Source organism: Ruditapes philippinarum, unplaced genomic scaffold (assembly GCF_026571515.1).
Source record: "Ruditapes philippinarum isolate M1 unplaced genomic scaffold, ASM2657151v2 ctg660_1_1_1_1, whole genome shotgun sequence".
NCBI lineage: Eukaryota > Metazoa > Mollusca > Bivalvia > Venerida > Veneridae > Ruditapes > Ruditapes philippinarum.
The window spans coordinates 76,627-104,253 of record NW_026860859.1 but is presented as its reverse complement, the minus strand read 5'-3'; the positions used below and the strand labels follow the sequence as shown (position 1 = coordinate 104,253).

The window sequence follows — 27,627 nt, the reverse complement described above, 5'->3', positions numbered from 1 at the left end:
ATGATTGTCGTAATTAATGCAACCAATACGAACGGAATTGTTTGAATAGAAAACATATGTTCAGTCATTCCTCTTTTTTATACTTAAAAGTACAAAGGCATAACGAACTTGTATCGATATTTTTGAAAAGAAAAAAATCTTCAATTCGGTCTGCAGCATTTGATAGACGCTTCTCGAAACTCGACAAAAGCGTTTGTATAGATGGGGATAACGCTATAAAATTAGGCAATAATAATGCCGTCTTCCAAAATTCCCCAAAATATCTCAGTCGTACCAGATATGTATATCGAAGAAAATGTGTACCGCGATGTTTGGCATCATCAAAAAGATGCTAAAATATACTAGGCTAACATATAGAACAAACGGTCTGTCACAAGTTTTTACCACTTAAATTTCAAGTTGCATAGAGGTTCCAGTGGCATGCCTCTAGATGTGTAAAATAAAAGACTAACTTAGTATATCTATATCTTTAGAAATATGAGCCGCGTCATGACAACACCAACATAATGGTTTTGCGACCAGCATGGATCCAGACCAGCCTGCGCATCCGCGCAGTCTGATCAGGATCCATGCTGTTCGCCATCAGTTTCTCTACTTGTAATAGAGTTGGTAAGCGAACAGCATGGATCCTGATCAGACTGCGCGGATGCGCAGGCTGGTCTGGATCCATGCTGGTCGCAAACCCATTATGTTGGTTTTGTCGTGACGCGGCTCATATCATGATCTCAAAATGTGAAAACGTTTACTATGATCAGCAAATTTCTACCCCCTAAGTACATGTATATTATGTAGTAGTACGCAAAACTTGTCTGTACACAAATTGATATGATTAAAATATCTAATTACAGACCTGTTAGAATATTAGGCTATTCAATGTTTTAAAAACGTAGTTTGTAGCAAAGGCGAATGAACCCAAATCGATATCTAGTGCATGTTTTAAGCTTAAAATAGTTGTAACGATTTACACGATTGCACAACCATTACGGTAGACACCTGGATTATACACCTGAGTATGTATATCTTCCTTTTTTCATAATTAGCAATATCTAAAATGAAATAAAAACTTAAAATGAAGGAAACAGCATTTTTTAAAATTCATGATACATTGTAATTGTTTTTGTGGGACAATGATAAAAGAATACATATTCAAAGCAGACTCTAAGCTTACAGCAATCAGAATTTCTTTTATTACTTTTTTATGGTAAAGATCAACTTTCATATTATATAAATAATTAAATTAAATAATCAAATGAAACAAATATATTTAACGAGTTATTCAGTAACGTACAATATACGCTGCACGTGAGGAAGCGGTTGTTAGGTTTTGTTTTTCGTCTGGAGGTTTCCCTCTGTTTCGCGCCTTTTTTCTCCATACATGAGACATATTCATTTTAAAGCGACAGTGTCGTCTGGTAGTGATATTAATTATTGATTAAGTTCAAAGTAATTTGTTATGGATTGGAACTGAAAATCGATACGTAAATGAATAAAAGACAACAGTGAAATCGATTTTTCTCTTAACTTTACTATTTGCTTTTGTACAGTTTCTCGATTTGCATGAGTTATTTGGCTTGTGCCCCGACTGGCAGAGGTCAAGGTTTCGATCACTATCCTGTCTTGTTAGTTATAATAGTAATAAGTGATTTTTCATTAAGATAACACCGTAAAGTTTGTTAAAGCAAATTTTCTAGAGCAAAACATTAAAACGCATGTTTCAATGATATTAACAGTGACATTTTTATGTAGAGTATCACTATATATCAGGCATGATATGAAAAACCGTGCTAGTTCTTCAAATAAAATACCCCTGTCTTAATTTAGATCTGTTTGAAATAGACCGATAATTTTGTTTACATTAATGATTTTGTTTTTGAAGTTAAACATGTATTCATTCTGATGACATTGACAATAACTTTTGTATCTAGTCACTTGTAATGCTTTAAGTATTGATTCTCCCGCACATGAAACCGGGTGTATAGGGCATATCCGGTGTTTACGTATTCAAAGCTATTACATGTTTTTTCCTTTTCCTGTGCGTTAAATTATTTTGTTATCGTCCTTGGCAAGGTTGATCATATTTCATATATTGACGGTGTAGTTTCATGATAAAAACACAACAACTAAAACTTCCCCTTTGCCATAATAAAGTCCTGATAAAGCATATGTACTAGTAATAGAGCATATAAAGATTTTAAAACTTAAGGTTCAACATCCAATAACAGCTAGGGTAAGATTTATTAAGAAGTGGTTTCTTTGCTATGATTGATGGCGCTCATAAGACTAATATAAAACAGACAAAGCGACGAAAAGACGGGTTATTTTTGAAAGTCAAAGGTCTGTTAATGGATGTAAATTATCATTCCACTATGAATAGAGACTAAGAAAGAAGATGAAAAAGGGAACATTCATTCACCACGGTGCAGTTATCGCATACACCACGGCGCAGTTATCGCATACACCACGGCGCAGTTATCACATACATAACGGTGTAGTTATCACATACATAACGGTGTAGTTATCACATTCACCACGGCGCAGAAATCGCATACACTACGGTTTTGTTATCACATACACCACGGTTTTGTTAACGCATACACCACGGCGCAGTTATCGCATACACCACGGCGCAGTTATCGCATACACCACGGCGCAGTTATCGCATACACTACGGCGCAGTTATCACATACTTACGTCGCAGTTTTCACATTCACCACGGCGCAGTTATCATATAAACCACGGCGCAGTTATCACATACACCACGACGCAGTTATCACATTCTCTACGTCGCAGTAAGTACATTCTCTACGTCGCATTTATCACATTCTCTACGTCGCAGTTATCACATTCACCACGGCGCAGTTATCGCATACACCACGGCGCAGTTATCACATACACCACGACGCAGTTATCACATTCACCACGGCGCAATTATCACATTCTTTACGTCGCAGTTTTCACATTCTCTACGTCGCATTTATCACATTCTCTACGTCGCAGTTTTCACATTCACCACGGCGCAGTTATCACATTCACCACGGCGCAGTTATAGCATACACCACGGCGCAGTTATCACATTCACCACGGCGCAGTTATCACATTCTCTACGTCGCAGTTATCACATACACCACGTCGTAGTTGACACATCCACTTCGGCGCTGATGTCGCTATTTGATAGAAATCTAGGGCAATAATTAGGTGATTGCATATCGCCAGCGTAACATTTGTAAGAGTAACAAATAGCTATTCCGCCGCTAATGTCAACAAGACAAATATGATTAATTCGAACCATGCAAAATATCTTAAATGGACTGTTCATCTTTTAATATGGCTAAATACTGACGGCTCGAACATAGGTTCCCCTTTTTCACACAGTATAGCAAAGTAAATATTCATCTTGTTTTTACGAAGTTAAAAAAGTAAGGTTATCATGCAACAGCAACAACAACAACAACAACAACAACAAAATATTTGTTTATTCATGTTAGGTCATATACATTTGTATGCAGAAAATGAAATTTAAAACTACATATTGGAAATGCTTATGTAACATCAAACTTAAAATAAATAGAGATATACATGTAATTTGTATCGTAAAACCAAAGACATTTGCTAAAATATATTTTATAGATGAACACAGATGTTTCATTCTATTAGCATTGAAATACAAACTGTTGAATGAATTTACATGTACGTTATTGTTGCAGTACAACACATGATGCTGTAAAAAGATTTTTGCATCTGTCACATAAGTAAGGTAACTAGCCTTAAGAAACAAAAAGAAACAAAACAAACTTACTTACAACAACAACAACGACAATAATAACAATAAACAACGATAGATATAACAAAAAAGAGAAAAAGAAACAAAGAAACGAATGAATGTATGAACGAACGAACGAATGACCGACTAACATCGATTTCCATTGTCAGAAAAATGTCCCTATATAATAATGAATTGAAAAATGGGGAAGTCATAATAAGCATGGTTTTTGTTAATCTATTGTGACCGGTAGTGCACCGTAAATTTATAACGGTAAAAGTTTGTGTGTACCTGGGGATGAGCTTGGAAAAACCCACATTCTGTCAACTATAGATTAGTCAGCCTGTTACGCTTTTTTTCGAAAGTTTGTTTGTACAACCAGATTAGCTGAGGAAACCCTGAAATATATATTATTCCGGAGAAAATCTATTGCAGTATCAGAAACTAAACATACATTCAACATTGATTACATAAGGTATATTCTTACCTGAAGGAAATAAATTATTCATATAAAGTCTTGTGGCTGAAGCTAACCAAGTAAATTAGATTCCTACTCAAGCTATTACTACTGAAATATAGTGTAATTTATCCACACAGAAGGGCCTTTCCAATAACATATTGTACACATTAAATTGAAGTGGCATGAATCAGCGGAAATACTTCAGACTATGTTTGACAACGGCCATTTACAACATTACGGTGGATGGACATACACGCATACCCTCTTTTTACTTACTTTGGACAGACATTTACAAAAATGTTCCGTTTGAGACGGACATTTACACACTTTACTATATTCACCCCTAACTGTACTGTGGATGGACATTCATACACCTTACTGTACTGTTGATGGACATTTTCACCTTATTGTACTTTGGATGGACATTCAGACACACCTTACTGTACAGTGGATGGACATTTTCACCTTATTGTACTTTGGATGGACATTCAGACTCCTTTCTGTACTGTGGATGGACATTCACTCACCTTAATGTACAGTGGATGGACATTCACACCACACCTTACTGTACTGTGGACGGATATTTACACACCTAATTGTACAGTGGATGATCATTTACACACCTAACTGTACGGTGGATAGACTTCACACAAATTACTATACAGTTGACCTTAATGTACATTGGAAGGACATTCACACATCTTACTGTACAGTGGATGGAAATTCACACACCTTACTGTACATTGGATAGACATTTTCACCTTATTGTACTTTGGATGGACATTCAGACTCCTTACTGTACTGTGGATGGACATTCACTCACCTTAATGTACAGTGGATGGACATTCACACCACACCTTACTGTACTGTGGACGGATATTTACACACCTAATTGTACAGTGGATGATCATTTACACACCTAACTGTACGGTGGATAGACTTCACACAAATTACTATACAGTTGACCTTAATGTACATTGGAAGGACATTCACACATCTTCTTACTGTACAGTGGATGGAAATTCACACACCTTACTGTACATTGGATAGACATTTACACACATTTATGTACTGTGGATGGACATTCACACACACCTTACTGTACTGTGGATGGACATTCACACACCTTACTGTGCAGTGGATGGACATTCACACACACTGTACAGTGGATGTACATTCACACACACCTTAATGTACAGTGGATGGACATTCACACACCTTACTGTGCAGTGGATGGACATTCACACACCTTACTGTGCAGTGGATGGACATTCACACACACTGTACTGTGGATGGACATTCACACACACCTTAATGTACAGTGGATGGACATTCACACACCTTACTGTGCAGTGGATGGACATTCACACACCTTACTGTGCAGTGGATGGACATTCACACACCTTACTGTGCAGTGGATGGACATTCACACACACTGTACAGTGGATGTACATTCACACACCTTAATGTACAGTGGATAGACATTCACACACCTTACTGTACAGTGGATGGACATGCACACACCGTACTGCACTTTGGATGGACATTCACACACCTTAATGTGCATTGGATTGAGTAAAAATGCCCATCAAAATTACAGTAAGGTGTAGTGTTAATGTCCATCCACTGTACAGTGAGGTGTGGTGCAAATGTCCATTCAATGTACAGTAAGGTGTTTCTGAATTCCATCCACAATATAATAAGGTGTGTGTAAATATCCATGAATAGTGAAGTAATGTGTGTAAATATTCTTCCATAGTACAGTAAGATATATTTAAATATCAATGAAAAGTAAAATAATGTGTGTAAATATTACCTTCTCTAGTACAAAAGGTGTCTACATGTCTATTCACAGTTAAGTTAGGGTGTAAATATCCGTCCACAGTTTAGTACAATGTATGTGAATGTCCATCCACAGTTCATTAAGGTGTGTTAATGTCCATCCACAGTACAGTAAGGTTTGTAAATGTCCATCCACTGTACAGTAAGGTGTGTGAATGTACATCCACTGTACAGTAAGGTGTGTGAATGTTCATCTACTGTACAGTAAGGTGTGTGTGAATGTCCAGTGGATGGCCATTCACACACCTTACTTTACTGTTGATGGACATTCACACCCCACCTTACTGTACAGTCGATGGATATTTACAAACCTTAATGTACATTGGATGGACATTCACAAACCTTACTGTACTGTGGACGGACATTCACACACCATATAATACTGTGGATGAACATTCACACACCTTAATGAACAAGGGATAGGCATTTACACACCTTACTGTACTGTTGATGGACATTCACACCACACCTTACTTTACTGTGGATGGACATTTTCACATCTAAATGTACATTGGATGGACATTCACACACCTTACTGTACTATGGATTGACATTCACACACCTTACTGTACTGTGGATTGACATTCACACACCTTACTTTACTGTTGATGGACATTCACACCACACCTTACTGTACAGTCGATGGATATTTACAAACCTTAATGTACATTCGATGGACATTCACAAACCTTACTGTACTGTGGACGGACATTCACACACCATATAATACTGTGGATGAACATTCACACACCTTAATGAACAAGGGATAGGCATTTACACACCTTACTGTACTGTTGATGGACATTCACACCACACCTTACTTTACTGTGGATGGACATTTTCACACCTAAATGTACATTGGATGGACATTCACACACCTTACTGTACTGTGGATTGACATTCACACACCTTACTGTACTGTGGATGGACATTCACACCACACCTTACTGTACAGTGGACGGACATTCACACACCTTAATGTACATTGGATGTACATTCACACACCTTAATGTACATTGGATGTACATTCTTACACCTTACTGTTCAGTGGATAGACATTCACACATCTACTGTACTGTGGATTAATTCACACTACCTTACTGTAAAGTGGATGGACATTCACACACCTTACTGTACAATGGATAGACATTTACACACCTTAATGTACATTGGATTGACATTCCCACATCTTACTTTTCAGTGGATGGACATTCACACATCTTACTGTACAGTGGATAGACATTCACACACCTTACTTTACAGTGGATGGACATTCACACACTTTACTGTACTTTGGATGGACATTCACACACCTTAATGCACATTGGATGGACATTCACACACCTTAATGTACATTGGATGGACATTCACACATCTTACTGTACAGTGGATGGACATTCACACACTTTACTTTACTGTGGACGGACATTCACACACCTTAATGTACAGTGGATGGACATTCACCCACACCTTGTTGTATTGTGGACGGACATTCACACACCTTACTGTACAATGAATGGACATTTACTCTCTTTACATTAAGACTGTTTACCTCTAAAAACGTAAACAAATTTTAAAATATCATAAAATATACTGCAGACATTTTTAAAACTTACATATGTTGTATACTTTAACATATATGTTTATTTTGAAGTTCAATTTATAATTTTGGTCTTATTTGGCCAGGTTCTCGTACGCTGTTTTGGGTATATCTATATAATGCCAAATCATGTATATTATTGATTTTACCGCCTTTTTGTCGCATACTCTTTTGTTAGTTAACCGAACGAAAACTTCTTTTGATACAGAAAATATGGCACATAACCAATACTTTACCCCTGAATGATTACAAATTTGTTTTGAAATTGTTTTGCCTCATTTACTTTAAATTAACGATAATATTTGTTCATTTCTGCACGCATTATCAGTTGTTATATATATATATATATATATATATATATGTATAGCCATGTCTTAAAGCTGCTTGCTTCCAGATGAGTCAAAATATTTCAATAGAATCAAACTTGAGAAATATGTACTACGATTTTAGGAAAAGCAAGATTCAAGTAATATTTTACATGCTATGTGCGGTTAATGACTGATTTTTCAGTATTTACAACAATATTTCTACTGCGTTGCTAACGCAGTAAGGGCTATTTATGCATTTTTTGACAACTTTTTGGTAATTACGTGGGTTCTATTAATTAATTGCTTCCTTTTGTTTATTTTAAAATATTAAACATTAAATTAAATACATTTTCAAAATTGTCATGAAAATTAGCGTGAATCTGAAGGCGTAATGCTGTAATATTTACATATAACAGTAATCTAAATATTTCTGGCTATATAGGTTGAAAACCTGTCAAGGATAAGCCGCTGTTTCCGTGAGCAAGAATCTTTACACCCATTGTTAGTTATAAGTTGGTCCCAGGATCGGATTCAAGAATGTTTCAATAAGTTTATAGTTTCCAACACAATCAAACTAAATAATTCGCACAAACTAACGCGCAAGATTAGTAATCCAGACGTCCCAGCAGGTATGGTCCTTTGACCCTCCACAGACAATACGGAGGGTCTTTCTGATGACCGAGGTCTCATTTATATTTTTCTCTGTAACGGTTTTATATAATAAACAAAACAGGGTCGCTTCTGAAACCGGTCAAGCAATATCCCGAAAATTATCGCGGATTTGGGCAACAAAAATGCTATACGTGTGTGTTTTGTCTTCATTAAAAATTAGTTTACACATTGCCTGAAAAAGAGAAGTTATACAAAGGAGGAAGTTATTTATATCTAAATCTAGAAATAACAGCAACAGGAAGTACGTGAGCACGTGCGTACCACACGGTATACAGGATAATTACCACCCGGATAGAAAAAATCGTTTTAAAGTCCTTTTTTATATAAATTTTGTTGGGCTTTGCGCAGGTTTTATCAACATATCGTTGCGCAGATATTTACGGAAGAGCATTAGTGCCAAGTGTGTGTTTTTATCAACTCGAAATTTCGACTGACTTACTCGAAATTTTGAATTAATAACTCGAAAATTCGAGTAACATAAAATTATCTCGAAATTGCGACTTACTTACTCAAAATTTTGACTTACTTACTCTAAATTTCGGCATACTCCATACTCACTCGAAATTTCAAGTAACTTATCTCGAAATTTCGACTTAGTAACTCGAAATTTCGACTTAGTAACTCGAAATTTCGAGTGAGTAAGCGAAATTTCGACAAACTAACTCGAAATTTCGACTTAGTTACATTACTAGAATGGCCAAAGGTATGAGTTACAAGAGTTTAGATAATATAAGATATAGTGCGGTTGAACGATGGAGATGGAGAAACGGGTACCTGGACAAATTTTTATATTAGTGTGGTCACTTTTGACAATGGCATGTACACGCCACACCTAAAAAAACCCCACAATGCTTCCTTTTAATTTGTACTTTCAGGCGTTCTTCAGACGTTTTATTGTATCCCATCTGAACCTATTAAATTGTTCTGTTAAAAACATAGGTGCTCTGTCAATGTGCAACAGCTACACATGAAAGAAAGTATCTTGAATTTCACCGGCAACCAATGTCAGTCGTACAATGTAAGTCGAAATTTCGAGTAAATAAGTCGGAATTCGAAATAAACGAACGTTCTTGTTTTGTTTTTTCGCTCAAATAACAAGGGAAAATATATGATGTTTAAAAATAATGTTGTGAACGTTGTGTCTTAGACTGGAACTGTCCCAGGTTTTTCAACGTCATAGGGTCACGTTAGAATATTTCTTTTTATTTAGCTAAAATTTGTTTACAATTTAAAATCGTGGCTTCCGATAGGAAAACTTCCAAAATTTCGAAATAAATGAGTATTTTCAAAAATGCAAATTTTGACATATAGACCGAATTAAATCTGTATTCAAAATGCATACACATGGATGCACAAGGTTAACAAATACATGAGGAAACTAAAGTGCTCTAATGTTTTTGTTAGCTTATCATATGATACGCAACGTTTTGTGTAAATATTGTCCTTTTGGCGCATTTAAATAAAATCATCTGCAAACTGTCGTCTGCATTTTACCGGATCTGATTTATTAGTATGCATGTAATGTATGTTTAAAGAGGGTCGTTTCGTTGTCGGGTACGGATCCCGGACATGTCACCAGTCATGCCCTCATTTACCTCCGTGCAATTTCCACAGAGTATAAGGTAAAGAAATAAATGTTGAGCCGAAATAAGGTCACTGTAGAGCGATCAATGAGCACCTAAACGTACAGTACCAGTGGCAATAATGGAGGAGGTTAGACTTGAAAAGAGCTGTTTGTGCAAGCAAAGGGTGCTGCGGTTCAAGTCGTCTCATCTTACTAAGTGCTCAAACACCCTAGTACCCTTCCTCGTAGTCCCTGACACATTTTTCGTAGATTGCGATAGAAGCCTAACTCCTAAGTGACGAATGGGTAGTTTGGTCTGAAGGATCTGCCATGTTTGTACAAGAAAGATCTCGGATCTTATCCAGTAAACATGTTCAAACTCCAAATTTTTTGCCGATGACCTGCGATTTGTAGTGTATAAAGCTATTTATAGTTTGATTTTACTGACCTCTAAATTATGAATACATTATATCAATCATTTCAACATAACTTCTTTCATTATCTAATTATATCAATATTGACAAAACAAAGGGGTACCGATAAACATTTTTTTCATAAAAGCATACTATTTATTATAACCTGAATTAGCCGTGCCTTATAGAGAAGAGGCGGAGTGTTCGCTTCGTTAGTGTTGGGATCATGTAAAAGGCATGATATTGCAATAAAATACAAAATGTTATAATTTAAAGTAAGATCTTGCCGATCCTTGTGTGCTGTAAAACTAAAATAAACCAAGCCGAGAGGTGACAAGTTAAGTAAGGCCTATATCTCCAAATCCATAGAACATCGGCCCGAGCTAGTTGTTTTCTTACATGACAGCAATATTAGCTGTTCCATTGAAATTTACAATCTTATAAATGCTTTTACAATCAGAATATGTGTGTTTCTTTTTTTAACGAGCACAATAGCCATGTTTCATTTAATATCAATAGAAAATATTTTAGATCAATAAGCTAAAATGCTGCAGCCGCCATGCTTTATTAATGAAACGTTTAAATTAACTGAAAACAGAATATTGTAATCAATTTACCTATGTTTTCTGCAGTATTTTGTAAGGATGCAAGCTGTTACGTTACATTTCTAAGCAAACTGTATATTAGCAGACGACATCTTCTTTATCGTCTGCAAAGTCAAGGACTTTGACATTCAATATTCCATAGTGTTTGTTATATACTAGTATATAGGGTACTAAGGGGTAGGATTGGGGGTAGGGAGGGGGCAGGGGGTGAGTGTGTCAGGCAACTGTGACACAGTACTGAGGTTTTTGACGGGACTCGAAATATATTTGATCGACAAACGTTTAAACACTTTGAACTTAAACCGGGCTAATAATAACACTAAATGTCGATTTTTAATTTAAAGCCAAAATAAGCCTCAGAAAAAAATGCGTTTCTTTGTAATAGGACACGAAAATAAAAAAAGCTTTTCCAAGGTTCAGTGGGCTTTGTAAATGTATGAAGGTATATATCTGTTGCAAAACATTTTTTTATGAATATTTAAAAATAAAATGTATACACATGTACTCCTAAAATACCTGTATGAAAGAAATAAGTTTTCCTTAGAGCCATTCGCACGTTCATGAAACTATTGCTTACCGGTTAAAGCAGCGTTCCTGGCATTTGTTTTACATGGACATTTTATAAAATGTGTTACAAATAAACTGCTGTGAAGTGGACAAAGAAAGTAATTTACACTCTGCAAACGACACTCCAAGTAAATTACCAAATAAAGCTCAAAATGTGCAAAAATAGCCCTTTCTGCGTTAGTCACGTAGAAATATGATGATAAATACTGCAAAATCATTCATTAATTTGCTTAAAACATGTTCACTGTTTCTTGAATTGCCAATATTTTTTGCTCTTCATAATATCTTAGTACATTTTTTCTCAAGGTTGATTTTCCTCGAGACTTGCGTCTTAAATGCTTCTCATTCCTTTAATTTATTGCAGAAAGACATCGTGAAAATGGGTAAAGAAAAGATCCACATCAACATTGTTGTGATTGGTCATGTGGACTCTGGCAAGTCCACCTCAACTGGTCACCTGATCTATAAATGTGGTGGTATTGATAAAAGAACCATTGAGAAATTTGAGAAAGAGGCTGCTGAGGTAATGTACATTCGAATTTCACTCGTACTACATAATCCTAATGTTCAAAACCTGCACTACAACATGTTGTGTTTCTAAAACTTAACATTTTTGTTGGGGTAGTACCGCTTTTGAATGAAATTATAATTTGGAAAATGATTTTTGAATATTTTCTTCAAAATAGATCTTGATTTCAAATTTATATGGGCAATAAACAATTGATTACATTTAGGTGATATCTTTAGAAATAAACGACGAAAATAGTACAGTACTTGAAAGCTGAACATAACCCTCAAACAATTCATTTATGTAAAAAAGGTCTCAAGGTCCTAACTAATTTTATGGTCGTTTTCTTTCAAACTTTGATTCGTAATAAAATTTACAAACGTGTGATAATGAAGGAATGTCAAAGGAAGCCCAAGGTTATACAATTTTAATTTCAAAATATTTAATGGTGCGTTTCAGTCGTTCACAGGTTTCAGTCTGCAATTTTAATGCAAATGTTATAATTGAAACAGTTCTATAATTAAACAACTCTTAGATGAATCATATAACGTGATAATCATATAACGTGATAATCATATAACGTGATATTCATATAACACGACACTCATATAACGTGATAATCATATAATGTGATAATCATATAACGTGATAATCATATAACGTGATAATATTGGGTCATTTTTTCTGTGTCACTTTCCAAACATTATATTGTAGTTAAATGTAATATATCAGGTAGAAAACAAGCGACAAGGTTATACAATGCTATAAATAGCAAATTATTCAATGGAGTGTTTAGCTCTTTCAATTTCATATAATTTTTAGTCAAGAAGGTATTGAAATTCAACGAATGAATCATCAGTAACCGACTACCAACAAAAGTAAAAAAAAAAAAAAATAAATAAACAAAATTCCATGAAAGTGTTGTGCCAAAGTGAATCACTTAAAGGTTATAATAGATTGGAGCAAATAAAAAATAAAGCATTGCAATAACAATATAATATTAACTCAATTCTAAAGTGATTTTCCTCGAACATAAGTTTTAATTTATACTGTCTGGGTCTTTTTTTACATGTCACTTTCGAAACATTATCTTGTAGATAAATGTAATATATCGGATAGAAAACAAGCGACAAGGTTATACATTGCTATAAATAGCAAATAATTCAATGGAGCGTTTAAGTTTTCAATTCTGAATAATTTTAGTCAAGAAGGTATTGAAATTCAACGAATGAATCATCAGTCCCGACTATAAAAAAAGAAATCATGAAGTGTTGGGCAAGGTGAAACAACTTTAAGTAAATAATGATAAAGCAAATAAAATAAAGCATTGCAATAACAATATAATATTACTCATTCTAAAGGCTTTTCCTCGAACATAAGTTTAATTAATTCGGATATCTTCCATTTTTTCCGTATCTCTCAGTAATTTAGAAAGCGTTTTACTGACGAGGCTTGTGTTACTCCTTGGGTTATTTCAGCGCTTATTTGTTCATTATATTTATATTTATTATTATTATTATTATTATTATTATTATTATTATTATTATTAGCGACGTAGTCCATACTATTACAGTCTAATCATGGAATTTACCTTAAACAAATACCTTTTACTCCGAAACACTGATTGGCCTTCTTGTGTATATTATATCTAAGACATTCTTTCCAAAATACAAAATGACATTGACCCATTGGCTAAAATTGGAAGGTTTTATTTCTTATTCATTACCACTTTTTCTTTTTTTAATGATTCAAGGATAAGGTAGTTGCATTTGAATTTTTTTTATCCATTCATTGTGTTTAATCAAATTTAATCATCTGAATCATATTTTATTCTAGATGGGCAAAGGTTCCTTCAAGTATGCCTGGGTGTTGGACAAACTGAAGGCAGAAAGAGAACGTGGTATCACCATCGATATTGCTCTGTGGAAATTTGAGACCACTAAATACTATGTCACCATTATTGATGCCCCAGGCCATCGTGATTTCATCAAGAACATGATTACAGGTATATAAGCATCCGTTGAAACTTTTCCTTACTAACTGGATCTCAAAGATACTTTCTCTAACTATCTGGTAGTAAATATAGCCCCCACACTTCCGTAAAGCGATACTTGCGCGACGGAAGGGAAGCTATACCTTACGAATTGGTTAGGTAAACATTGAAGATTTACCTCCCCTATTAGGATAGTAAATCTCAAAATTACTGTGATATGGCTAAAGCTAAGTTTAAAGATATTCTAACATGATTGTGGTTAAAGCTCAAAACTTATTTGCAATTATGTCGTGTCCGCTCTCTAAAGTTATAAATTTCTACAAATTATTTTATGTCTTATGGTGAAATATGGTCGTATCTCTGAAGGGCTTGAATTGGTATCTGGCAAGGTAAACGCTGATATCAAATACCGACCTTGCGTCAGAGTTAAAGGCAACATGTTTTTTTTATGTTACTGAATAGTTACATTTGTCAATATGTTTATACGTATTGTCATATGTTTAAAGGAACCTCGCAAGCTGACTGCGCTGTATTGATTGTCGCCTCCAGTACTGGAGAGTTTGAGGCGGGAATCTCCAAGAACGGTCAAACAAGAGAGCACGCCCTGTTGGCTTACACCCTTGGTGTGAAACAATTAATTGTGGGAGTTAACAAAATTGACAACACGGAACCGCCTTACTCGGAGGTTTGCCCTTTAAAATGTTGATTAGCATTTTACTATATGGTATAGGAATCGTTTTACTATATGGTATAGGAATCGTTTAACTGCAACAACAACAAGAATGGCCAATACGAAACATATGGTAGTTGCCCTACCCTCTTTATTGAAATTCTGTTGGTTTCTTTTTGGTCGTTTATAACATATTTCTTTCACACCTTATAAAATAAAGCCAATGCACTTTTAGAATTTTGCTCCTCATAATGTTGCAATAGATAAAAATTATTCGATACATTCTTATCAACTTAGCCTCGTTTTCAATTCCATAGTCAAAAAAGTCCATATCAAATCCATACACCACCCCTTATAGTCTCGTTATCATTTCCAAAATGTTCATATCAAATCCATATCGTATCGCATTTATTCATGATTTATTCTCGTTTTCATTTTTTTTGTGACTTCAAAATCTATGTCAAATCCTTATTGTAGTTGAAGCGGCAAATTTATGTCAAAATGTCATTTGCCTTGCCAATCAAATCATTATATAGTAGTAAACGGGTGCCGGATAGTAATTTTGTTCTTGATGGTCAAGGAGAGATCATTTTATGATAATGTGACCATTATTTGCAAGACAAATATGCCTAATGCCTGTGATTGTATCCAACACTTATATATCTAAACAGGCCATGATCTAATGGTTAGGCAGTCAATCTCGTAAGTTCAAAATTCAATTTTCGTATCAATTAACGTTGAAAGACCTTGCTTTAACCTTGTCGCACATTTTTACAGTGAGTTAGTAGAAGTCATGAATACACTTTTTGTTTACAATTATCTCTGTCTTTTATTCCAGGCAAGATTTACTGAAATAGAGAAAGAAGTTTCTGCCTACGTTAAAAAGGTCGGTTACAATCCAAAAGCAGTAGCAATTGTTCCTATTTCCGGTTGGCATGGTGACAACATGTTAGAGCCTTCTAGTAACATGCCCTGGTACAAAGGATGGAAAATTGAGAGAAAGAACGTGGACGGGAAAGAAGAAAAAGCTTCCGGCCTGACATTATTTGAAGCCCTGGACTCCATTGTGCCACCGAGCAGACCGACTGATAAGCCCCTTCGTCTACCACTTCAGGATGTATACAAAATTGGAGGTAATAAAAAATAGCTCTGAAAATAAGAAGTTTTAAACCTTGTTATAAATATTTCACATTGTAATTTTGATTTATAGAAGATTTGAAGATTGAAAGGTTTTAATTTATTTTGTTTCAAATATAGTATTTATCTGAGTGAACGAGAAGTTGGGTTTCTCACATTGTATCATTGGTTTGATTATTTGCAAGAGGAACAATTTATATTATCTTAGAATAACTAATAAAACATATAATATATTGCTCTTCTAGTGATAGATATTCAAAGGAGATTTGAATAATATCTTTCACAGCTATTGAAGGCTTAGGAATTATGTTTTCTGCATGGGTTAGGGATAACTTTGTAACGTTTTGAATTACAGAATAATAGAAAACAACATATGAAGTAAAAGAATCATATTTCAGGTATTGGAACAGTGCCAGTTGGAAGAGTTGAAACTGGTATACTCAAGCCTGGCATGGTAGTAACGTTTGCGCCATCACAACTCACTACCGAGGTGAAGTCGGTTGAAATGCACCACGAGTCTTTACCAGAGGCAACACCCGGTGACAACGTGGGCTTTAATGTAAAGAATGTATCTATCAAGGACATTAAGAGAGGGAACGTTTGCGGTGATTCAAAGAATGATCCACCGAAAGGTGCCAAGAGCTTCACTGCCCAGGTACTATATTTCACCTTACATAAACATGCATGCATTCTATATCTAATCCCTATTCTGTTAAAAATGTCAGATAAAGTGGTTCATATTTGCACAACTAGAAATCTAAAGATTTTTTAATGTTTTCTTTACAATGAACAGAGTGTTGTTTTATAACCAGAAAACCATAAACTAGTAACTAGCTTATCCTGTTATACATACAAACTACTTGTATAGTTTGGAATATTGTTATGCCTGTATTTCATTTTACAAAACAAAACAAACCAAAAATATAATATATAAATTCCATTTCAGGTTATTATTCTTAATCACCCAGGAGAAATTAAGGCGGGGTACGCACCTGTTCTCGATTGTCATACAGCACATATCGCCTGTAAATTCGAGGAACTTAAGCAGAAGATAGATAGACGTTCAGGAAAAAATCTCGAGGAAAATCCTAAACTCCTCAAGTCTGGAGATGCATGTATTGCAATCCTGTGTCCATCTAAACCAATGGTGGTAGAAGCATTCTCAGAGTATGCCCCCCTGGGGCGCTTTGCTGTCCGTGACATGCGACAAACAGTTGCTGTTGGTGTGATCAAAGAGGTGGAGAAATCAGAAGTTTCTGGCAAAGTGACAAAGGCTGCACAAAAGGCTACCGGAAAGAAGAAATAACCAAACTTTTTTTTATCAGATATGAAACATGTAATAAAGACATTTGACTTTAAAAAATGAACTGAAGTGCGTTAAAGTTTCTTTTCAGTTTTTTTTCCTGATTTATTATTAATGATACTCTTGAGTTTACAAAAATAAAAATACCTGTTTAAAGGCTAAAAAGTATGCAGTAAACTCAGAAGACTACATGATAATGTTTATCTTTCTTAACTTCCATTTAGCTGGAGAGATCTAATTAGATCTACACAGCAAGTCAAATTTCAATTTCTAGACATTTTACTCACATTTTATAAATGCTGTAAATGCTGTGGAATCATGCCACGCACGCTAATTGTGATTTTCCACCAAAACCCTTAGTGACATGAATTTTGAAGTATTCAACAAGTTAGCCTATCGAAAATGTTGATATGTAGGATTCTGCAGAAAGCTATAAAATGTACTGATGAATGAATCTGTCAAGAGATGATAATGATATTTTCTGAGCTTTAGAAGTAAAATGAACGGGGAGGGACTCCAGTCAGCTGCATAAGTTTAATCTACCACGTCTTCAGTAGCCAGAAAAGTTCTGAACAAAGTAGCACTTTTGGGAGGCAATACGTTGACCGTAAACGCATCCTCTGCTAAAATTATTTTGCTTTCTCTCGAATAAGTTTCATTGAAAGTTTGCACACTGACTAGTGGCCAGATTGACAAGATTTTATATACTTCTGGAAAATGTGCCAACTGTAGAGTAATCCAAGTATAAAAGAACAAAAACACTATTTTACTTTTAATCTAATAAAAAATGTAGACGAACATGATATACATTTATTTGCATTTAATCGAGTTACTTCGACGATTTGAGTGCGTAGAAATACATTTAAACGTTTAAAAAAGATGACATAAAACATACTTTCATTATAAATATACAGTTTAACGGTTTGACATGGTGTAAATGATTGCACATTTTTTGAATTATTTTAACATCTTCATGCCGGAACCATGGCAAATGTACATAGTGTTAATTTAAAATTATTATTATTATAAAATTATTATATATATTAAATCAATGTGTTCATACCCTTTAATAAAAACGATTTTAAAATACCCTCCAAAAAGTTGTAAAAACGAATGATAAAAATGAGATCATGATTACACAGTGTCGTGTATTTGTTCACTTAATATAATAGAAAATATGAAAACGTTCAGGTACTTTTGTCGATCAAGTGGTGGACTAGTATTCCGTGGTGTTTGTGTTCGAGTCAAAGTCAAACTGCGCGTTTTTCCCCACTCTGTGAATACGAATATAATGTCCTTATCCTCAATAACATGAAAGTGACAATAACAGCACACCTATAATTAACGTAAGATCATTTTTTATTTCAAGTAATTTCAGGTTGTTAATTGCTAACTGAATGCCAGTTGTCGGTACCAATGTTATTTGATGTCAACTTTTGACCTGTATTTCTTGAAAATACTTGGTAAAAGTAAGGGAAAAGTCAATGTAGTTATTGACAATCAAACGTTTTCCTTGTACAAGGTCACTGCAATCTTGACCCAATGATACATAGTTCTTTGAATAATCTAAAGATAACATTCTATGGAAAAAAGTTATGTAAAATCAAAGCACTCTGTGGTATTTACTTGTACCCTTAACTATTATTTACGGAATTGATATTTAAAGAAAAATGTCCGCATATGTTCTGTAAGTATATCTATATAATGTATTATAATGGAAGGAAAATCGATTCATCTACATATCATGCCTCGTGCTTAATATAATAATTATTTGACATGTTGCCCGTTCATTGACCACTACTTTGCTCCCATGAAACACATTTCTAGATAATTGACGTCAAATATAGTATATTTACAGTACTGAAGCTTAGCATAAGACACAATTAAATGGATATCTAAACACAAATGAGGTACCATGGCAACGACAGAAATAATAGCATAGTTATAATATTACTTTGCTAATTAAGAAAAGAAATATTCGTCTAGATAATTATCTTAGCAAAGAATAAAACCGAAGCTAGCACCCAGTTAGAATATGCGTCACAGATAATAATCAAAATTGCTAGAAAAGTTAGATATTTTGTCTAACAAGGAACCATATACATCTACCAGGCATATACATGTATGTAGCACAAACACAATTTTCAGTCCCGCATTTAGTGTACATCATTTCGTTGAAATATCGGAGCCACGGGTTACATGCACGTGTAATGTGTTTAAAATCAGACAATAAAACATATGCATTGTTTGATGTGATCTTTTCAGATCTATTGAGAAGAGTATTAAATTAGCAAATCAAAACATTTTCATTATCCATTGCCTTTCAAACTTTATAATAAACATTGCTGGGTCTTCTGCATATTACCCTTTCTTTTATGGTCTGTGATCTTAGTAATATACAAGATCGTTCACTAACTGAACTGCCCGCTATCACAACTGTATAGTAAACAATCACAATATTACACAATCACAATCCCCACAATCACCGTCCCCGTCACAACCACAATCACAACTATCATCTCCCCCTCCATGTGAGTCACCACCGTCACCACTACAACAACAACAACAGCAAGCTAAACAAGCAACACATGCTTCATCGTCAATCGGCTCCGATGTTTGAGCCTCACGTTTCCGGCGCTCCTCTTCCGCCTGTTCCAGCGTAACTGCGGTAACATCAACCGGTTCATTTATTTGTGTAGGACTAATCGGTTGTGTGTCGATATTCATTGTTAGCTAAAGAAAACAAAATAGAACAGAGATAAATATCATAAAAGCCGCATGCGCAATAACAAAACATCTCTATACTAAAGTTATTACAGATTAATATTTCATGGTTAATAACAAGCACAAAATCATGATATATAATTGTGTTTATTAAATTTCTAAAAAAATATCATAAACACGCGTATTTTCTTAATTCGTTTTGATTTTGTCTCCGTCCCGTTGCATTATCCATAAGCATGAACAGATTTGTGTTTAAAAAGAAAACGCGACACAATTGGAGAGTACCTTGACAACAAAACACGATCTCGTCGTATTTTTAAATGGTTTATTTTCATATGAAAGTACAAATGCCGGTGTATATAATTGTTTAACTTTAATAAATCAATTTTAATTAAGCTTGATAATGAGTAGAATCTTAAAACACACTGTGGCGTCGTTTACTGGAGCAATCATACTGGAGTCAAACGAGTAGCTTTAACCCCTATATATATATATTCCACCGAGCTCCTTGTTTTAACTTAAGGACACGCATGGAAGGTACGGCTTATATTTGCGCAGAAACAAAAACAAACAAACAAACAAACAAAAATATTTGATATATAATAAGATGAATAATAAATATAATAAAAGATAAAGAATTAAAGTTTTATAGATTCTTAAGTAGAACTTAAATTGTTATCGTAAGTCCCTGGTAGATATTAAGTCCCTAGTAGATTTTGAAAAAAAGATACATTATTTTACATTACAGCAAAACTACGAAAATCATCATATAATATCTCAGGGGAATTAATAATAGTTCTGAATTTCACAGAAAAAGGTTGCTGAGGTTAACTTGTGGCACTGCATGAATCAACAGATTTAGATCACACTTCTTTGACAAGTCTAATGTTACAAAATTCAATAACTAACCAGTTTGCTCTATATTATACAAATGTTTATCATGTATAATGCATTATTGATTCCTTTCTGTGAAGGAAGACTATTTTTATTAAGTAGGGATAATTTGGAACATCAATTTCTAACACAAATTTTATTGGCTATGAGCTTGGCCTGATATATACTCAGGCGCTGAAATAAATGCTAACATTACATTACTTAAATCCGTCCTTTCCGGACCTCAAAAACACAATAGTAAGAATACATAGAACATGTGCGGCAATTCGGTCAAACATAGTACGCTAAGAAACATGTAAAACAAACAGTAGTAATTCAATGCTAAGTGTATTCCAATATATCGGGTAAAAGTCTACTTAAATTAAGTAAATTTATAGAAATGAAAGTAACAGTAAATTTACTTGTACCCCTTATATATAGATCTACTTATTATAATGGTTATATAGAAACCGAAGTAGAAAATGTCTACCAGCTGATCATCAGTGGACATTTGTAAATTAAACATGATTGTCAGTCATAGAATAATCTATTTTTATCATAATTTTATCGAAACTCTGAATGTCAAATATATATTCGTTATACAATGTACAATATTAAATTTTTTTTGCATATATCAGACTGGACTAACTACCGTTTACAACTCTATCTGCACGTCGGTGCAGACGGGGGTAAATGTTTAGCGGAAACCGCCGTAAACAGTCACCCTCGAGCTAGATATTCCGATCATATATTACACTGTCATCTAGAAGTATTAAGTCCGAGTTTGTTATGAATAATAGCCAAAGAGTTCCGAATGTCTTGTTATCCTTGGGGCAGGGATATATTCGAAGTATGGCCCAGATCAAATTTACATGTATTAATAACACTGACATGGTGTTGTTAAGGTACTAAAATATTTTTATACTTCAGTGCAATTATAATTATTTCGTGTTTGTGTGTAGGAAATGATCAGTATGTTTTGGATATTTACCCGAAACTTAACATTTTGGTAGCATTGTATGTATTTGTGCCTCTCCGAATAGAGGTTAGAAAGTTGACAGTTGGCGCCAAACAAGTAAGAAATTTTGTGAAAATTTTGTGAAGATTTTAAACGTATGAGACAGTTAATTGGATATTTTTGAAGAAAAAAAACAGTGATTACACTGTGTGTTAGTATATTTTATTAGGAATTTTGCGAATTCTGGAGAATGAAGAAGGCCTAAATTAGTTTATTTAAGGTGTAATTTTTGGTGGATGGGGGTAAATATAAATTGCTGTCGGTCTTTATTTTTAGAAGCAAGGCATGCAAACTGTAATTTCCTTCAATGTATGTCATATATCCTATAAATTTGTGCATTTTCGTATTCAAATAAAACACATTCAGTAAGACATTGACCTTAAGCCGCAAAAGGATGACATGGGTTCTGCACATGAATTTCTGCAATAAAATTATTTTATTTAAATATGAGCGTTACCCGGAGTATAATAGTAATATACATAATGCTTAGCGGTTGCAAAAATGTCGTACGTGTCAGTAAAATGCATATGTAAATCATAAGAAAGACAACCGGAAAATCGTCACAGTTCATATTTCAACGTCTATAATTCCCTGCGGTCTGGATTTGCGGTCTGGAGACCGCAGGGTATTGGTACGGGCATGGAGGAGCACGTGACCTGTTTTCGGTACATGGAGGAGCATGTGATCTGTAAACCGTACACGATTGGTTAATTGACCTTTTCGAAAACCTGGCTAAATACCGTTTATCGGTACGTTACGGAATTACCTCTAGCGAGTTAGTCAGAATTACACATAATAAGAACAAAAAACTATTACGTGATATTTCTAATTTTCTATAATTAATTTACTGTTTAAGGTGGAAAAACTTGAATGATATATTCGAAAATTATCATTGTTTCTTTAATATATGTATCTCAAATTTTACAAACAATAAATTGTTTATAGTGAAAATCTACAAAATTAAAATATTCGTAGTGGCATCTGCCATAATAAATAGAGATATTTTCTGCGTAAACTTGTATGTTTACTTTATTATTTTTTTTGCTTGGAATTATTCATAAAATGGTAGGCCTATTTAATCATTTTCTTAAAAAGAAATATTTGTTTCATGTTAAACGGTCACCAGTTTCCAAAGACCTTCTTCTATTTTGATCGATTATTGTCAACTTTATTCCTGATACAAAAGTTTATTTATTCCCCTCTCCCAAAACAATGTTGAAAAAAGTTAAATGAAATAGCTTTGTATCATTAAAAATGTTCCCCGCAGGAAACCATTTTACTTGTAATTATTATAGGGAGAGACCGGGAGAGACCGGGAATAACCAATATGAGACCGGCAAATTAGTACATCCCTAAAATAGATTTTCGTACTTTCACAATGTTACGGTCATCATTCTATTTACAGCTTTCGGATACATATACAACATTCTAACCCGACCTGCATTTTTCCCTATTGAACATAGAAGAACCGAAAGTGTGTGTTATTATGCTATAAAATCACTGTTTGGCGTTCTATATTTAGACATGTGACGTAATCATTATACACGTGACGTAACCACTAAAAATGTGACGCGCTGACAATAAGTACGGAAACAAATCAGGCGTAATTTAGCTTATTATCATGTAATTCAGCATTTATTTGTTGATGTCGTGTTAGAATCGAAATAATATATCCAAATCAGTGATTTTATTGCTTGATAACATCACTGTTTGTCGTTCGGATGCGCATCATTATATCACTCGGGCTACGCCCTCGTGATATAATTCCCCGCATCCGAACTCCAGTGATGTTATTGAGCAATAAAATCACAGTTTGGGATATATTATTTCTTAAATAACATACCATAATAACCCACTGTGTACTACAAAATGATTAATAAATCAAAGCACAGAAGGCGCTGAATTTATTTGGGTATCAGAATGTCAGAAAGGTGAAGGTTGTGAGATTATAAACCAATTTGTTTTTGTATAGTGCCACCAATGCTTTCCAGCGTTTTAATCGTAGTAATTGGCTATAAGATATTCAATCCAATGTTTATTTGACTTAAGAAATTTGAAAAAAATGAGTTGCTTTAACTGGGATTTGAATTCCAGACCTCTCGCTTCCTATGCGAGCGCGCAAACCCCTCGGCCACGGTGAATTTATATGTTAAAGGCCTAAAGAAAACCATGTTATTCTAAATTAGGGTTTGTAACGACACTAACTGTTGTTTAACACAGATGTAAATAATCATGGAGCTTACTAAAAGCATGTATATCTATAAAGAATAAAACAATATTAGAAATCTTCGACCATTCGGGAATTATGTTGCTTGAAAATTAATGCGCCTGTCATTTGACCATCTTTACGCAGTGATCTCCCCTGAATAATTCGGCGTTAGTCTGATGTAAAAAAATGCATATGTACTTGTTTTACGCACTTTGGACCCCAAAGTGCGTTGGACCCCGAAATGCGGTGTTACAAAGCCTAAGCAAATATGTAAGACATGAATATAGCCGGGAATTATAATCAAACGCAGAGTTATAATCTCTAAAATTACCGGCCTACATCTAAATATTTTTTCGTTAAAACCGAGTGTACGGCCTTAAAGAATATAATATCAGCCAAATCTGACGACTTTTTCAATATACAGTAAACTTTGACCGATTTTTATAATAAAAGATTTAGATCAATTGGGTTTATTTTTTAAGGCCACCTTAAAGAAAACACGCTGTCGGATAATATGAAAATATATTCCAAGGACAAACAACACTGAAATATGCGCCCAAATCTGCGTTCCTGTTCCTACGTTTGTTGAATAGGCTACTGGCATGAATTACACCTTAAAGTTTGTATTCCTCACTATATAACTGACAGAATAACATTCACATCAATGTAGTTAGGGTTTGCATACAAGGACATCTTTAAAATGATATAAAATTAAGTTCATAGACTTATATAGTACTTAACTATATGACGGTCAGCATAACAATGTGCACTTACTGGTTGTTGGTTGTATTTGTTTACATTTGTATATTGCACAGGCTTAAAGGCATTTACATAAAATTTTACACAGCATAGGACATTTGTCACAATGTTAGACACAGTTTTTTTTATAGTATTATGTAATTATTCTATCTTTTTACATAATGCATTAGACAACTGATATATTCGTAACTCGACACCATAACAGGGATCCAATGCCACCTTTAAAATGACGGCAAATATAGAATTTTGTTTATTTACATACCTTATAGGTTACTTGTGATTTAACGTTATATACTCAAATATGCTGTAGCCTTTACACAGATGTAATATATCAGTAAAATGCAGATGGGAACCACGTCTGGACATCACTGATAGGACAAACAGTGGTAAATAGTGAACTAATAATAATAATAAAATATTATTAAATATTATTATTATTATTATTATTATTATTATCTGTGAGTGTCTGTTTTTATAGTGCATATCATTCTGACTAGGTAAATGAGTAAAAGAGTATATTTTCAAAATGACGACAAAAACCGATAAAACGTCTTTTTGAAAAACAAGAGCGATCAGTGATCACATGTGTCGCCTCATGATGGCCAATTTCATGTTGGGACAAGTTTTGTGACAGACGGACAGACAGACAGACGGACAGTGCACAACTAGACTTGGTACTGATCATTCCTGTAAAGTTTGGATAAAATTGCACCAATAGTTTATGAGGAGTAGTCCCGACAAGCTTTTGTGTATCTGGCAACACACAGAAAAAAACACCTTTTTATCAAAGGGCCATAACTCGGCCAAAAATCATTCAACCGGAAAACCCGTGCAATATGCGCAAGGACTTGAGCTACAGATCAATTCGGTAAAGTTTCATTGAAATTGCATAAGTGGTATAAGAGAAGTAGTCCGGACAAACTTTGAAAAAAAAATATTAAAGGGCCATAACTCTGACCGGAAAATGCTGACAATATGCACAACTAGACTTGGTACTGATCATTCCTGTAAAGTTTGGATGAAATTGCACCAGTAGTTTATGAGTAGTAGTCCGGACAAGCTTTTGTGTATCTGGCAACACACAGAAAAAAACACCTTTTTATCAAAGGGCCATAACTCGGCCAAAAATCATTCAACCGGAAAACCCGTGCAATATGCGCAAGGACTTGAGCTATAGATCAATCCTGTAAAGTTTCATTCAAATTGCATTAGTGGTATAAGAGAAGTAGTCCGGACAAACTTTAAAAATAAAAATTATTAAAGGGCCAAAACTCTGACAAAAATCACTGGAAAATGCTGACAATATTCACAACTAGACTTGGTACTGATCATTCCTGTAAAGTTTGGATGAAATTGCACCAGTAGTTTATGAGGAGTAGTCCGGACAAGTTTTGTGACGGCGGACGGACAGACAAACAGACAGACGGACAGACAGACGACGGAGAAGTGATCCCTATATGTCGCCACTACTCCGTAGAGGCGACACAAAAAGATATATATCCTGTGTTAGATCTATATAAATAATTTATCAAATTGTGTTAGTTTTTAACCTAATTTTATCTGTCGTTATGCAATCCATATTTGAACGTTAGTGAGTCACGACTTAAGTTTTATCTAAATACACATTTTCTTGCGATGCACAAAACGCATTTGATAACACATTTTATAGAATATAAAAAATAAATAAAATTACTCATTATGTTGTACATACATTCATACAACAAAACGATATGGATACATTTGGATATTACACTGTTACATTTGACATGTCTTAAACTACTTCCGCATGAAAGATAACAATTTAAGCCCTTAATACTAAACAAGTCCAGGTCAGTGTAATTAGTTGTCCGAATATAACAGGTAGAGAGATATATACCTGTTCTCGTATTTCCACACGTGATCTATTGACTTATTGATATCGATTATCTACCAAGTGACTTTCGTTCTCGTGTAATCACAACAGTGTCGTTAATATAAAAGAATGCTTGAAAGTCTACACAAAATGTATAATCTCGAATTGAACGTGTATCGACCGATCCAAACCTAGATAAATGAACTATGACCCGAAGCACTTCCTATAACACAGCATTACATATGATACGTTCTCTAGGTCACTGCCACTGGTTATTCTTCGGTAATACAAAAAGTTGTTTTTTGTCAACTCACCTGTTGTTAATTCTGAAAATCCGTTTTCGGTATTTACCTTAAGATATTTATAAACACCTGTTTATTTTACACATTTACGGTACATAGAATACGATACTTAAACCTACTGTTGTGATACCTGTACACCAGAAATGCGTCAATGAACGGATTTTGCTTGTGATTTAAAATGAAAACAGATAAATATATTGCATTCTTAGGATATGTACATTGTTACATAATCATTATACGGTTTAATGCTACAGTGAATTACAAAAAGATTATTGATTTTTTATGGAACCGATCACAGGCACGAGTATCGGACCTGGGAAGAAAATATGACCACATTGATAAAAAGTCTCTGTGTTCATCTTAAACATATTTTTTATGGTTTTAAATAATAATATGATGCTCAAATTAAGATTTATCAATATTGTAGGTTCCAAAAAGCATTATTTATAAAGATATTACCGAATTTTACATTTCATGTTAATAAGGGA

The 27,627-nt window shown here is 34.3% G+C and overlaps 1 protein-coding gene and 1 long non-coding RNA gene across 2 annotated transcripts; one reads left to right on the top strand and one right to left on the bottom strand.

Moving 5' to 3' along the window:
• Window positions 1–853: 853 nt before the first annotated feature.
• LOC132713582 (elongation factor 1-alpha-like) lies at window positions 854–17,593 on the top strand. Its single transcript, XM_060696219.1, has 7 exons — window positions 854–1,010; window positions 12,156–12,314; window positions 14,136–14,304; window positions 14,799–14,977; window positions 15,801–16,095; window positions 16,498–16,754; window positions 17,046–17,593. Exons 2-7 carry the CDS (start codon window positions 12,171–12,173, stop codon window positions 17,403–17,405), a joined length of 1,404 nt encoding a protein of 467 aa, XP_060552202.1. The 5' UTR covers window positions 854–1,010; window positions 12,156–12,170; the 3' UTR covers window positions 17,406–17,593.
• A 566-nt stretch (window positions 17,594–18,159) lies between these two features.
• LOC132713583 (uncharacterized) lies at window positions 18,160–27,282 on the bottom strand. The gene is made up of 2 exons (XR_009623467.1): window positions 27,152–27,282; window positions 18,160–20,135 (listed from the first exon to the last, which is right to left on the bottom strand). It is a non-coding gene; the product is annotated as an uncharacterized LOC132713583 (long non-coding RNA).
• Window positions 27,283–27,627: the final 345 nt, after the last annotated feature.

Coding starts and splice junctions, on each gene's coding strand:
- LOC132713582 (XM_060696219.1), top strand. CDS start 12,171: ATGGGTAAAGAAAAGATCCACATCAACATTGTTGTGATTGGTCATGTG. Junction 14,305..14,798: donor CATCAAGAACATGATTACAG/GTATATAAGCAT, acceptor ATATGTTTAAAG/GAACCTCGCAAGCTGACTGC. Junction 16,755..17,045: donor CCAAGAGCTTCACTGCCCAG/GTACTATATTTC, acceptor ATTCCATTTCAG/GTTATTATTCTTAATCACCC.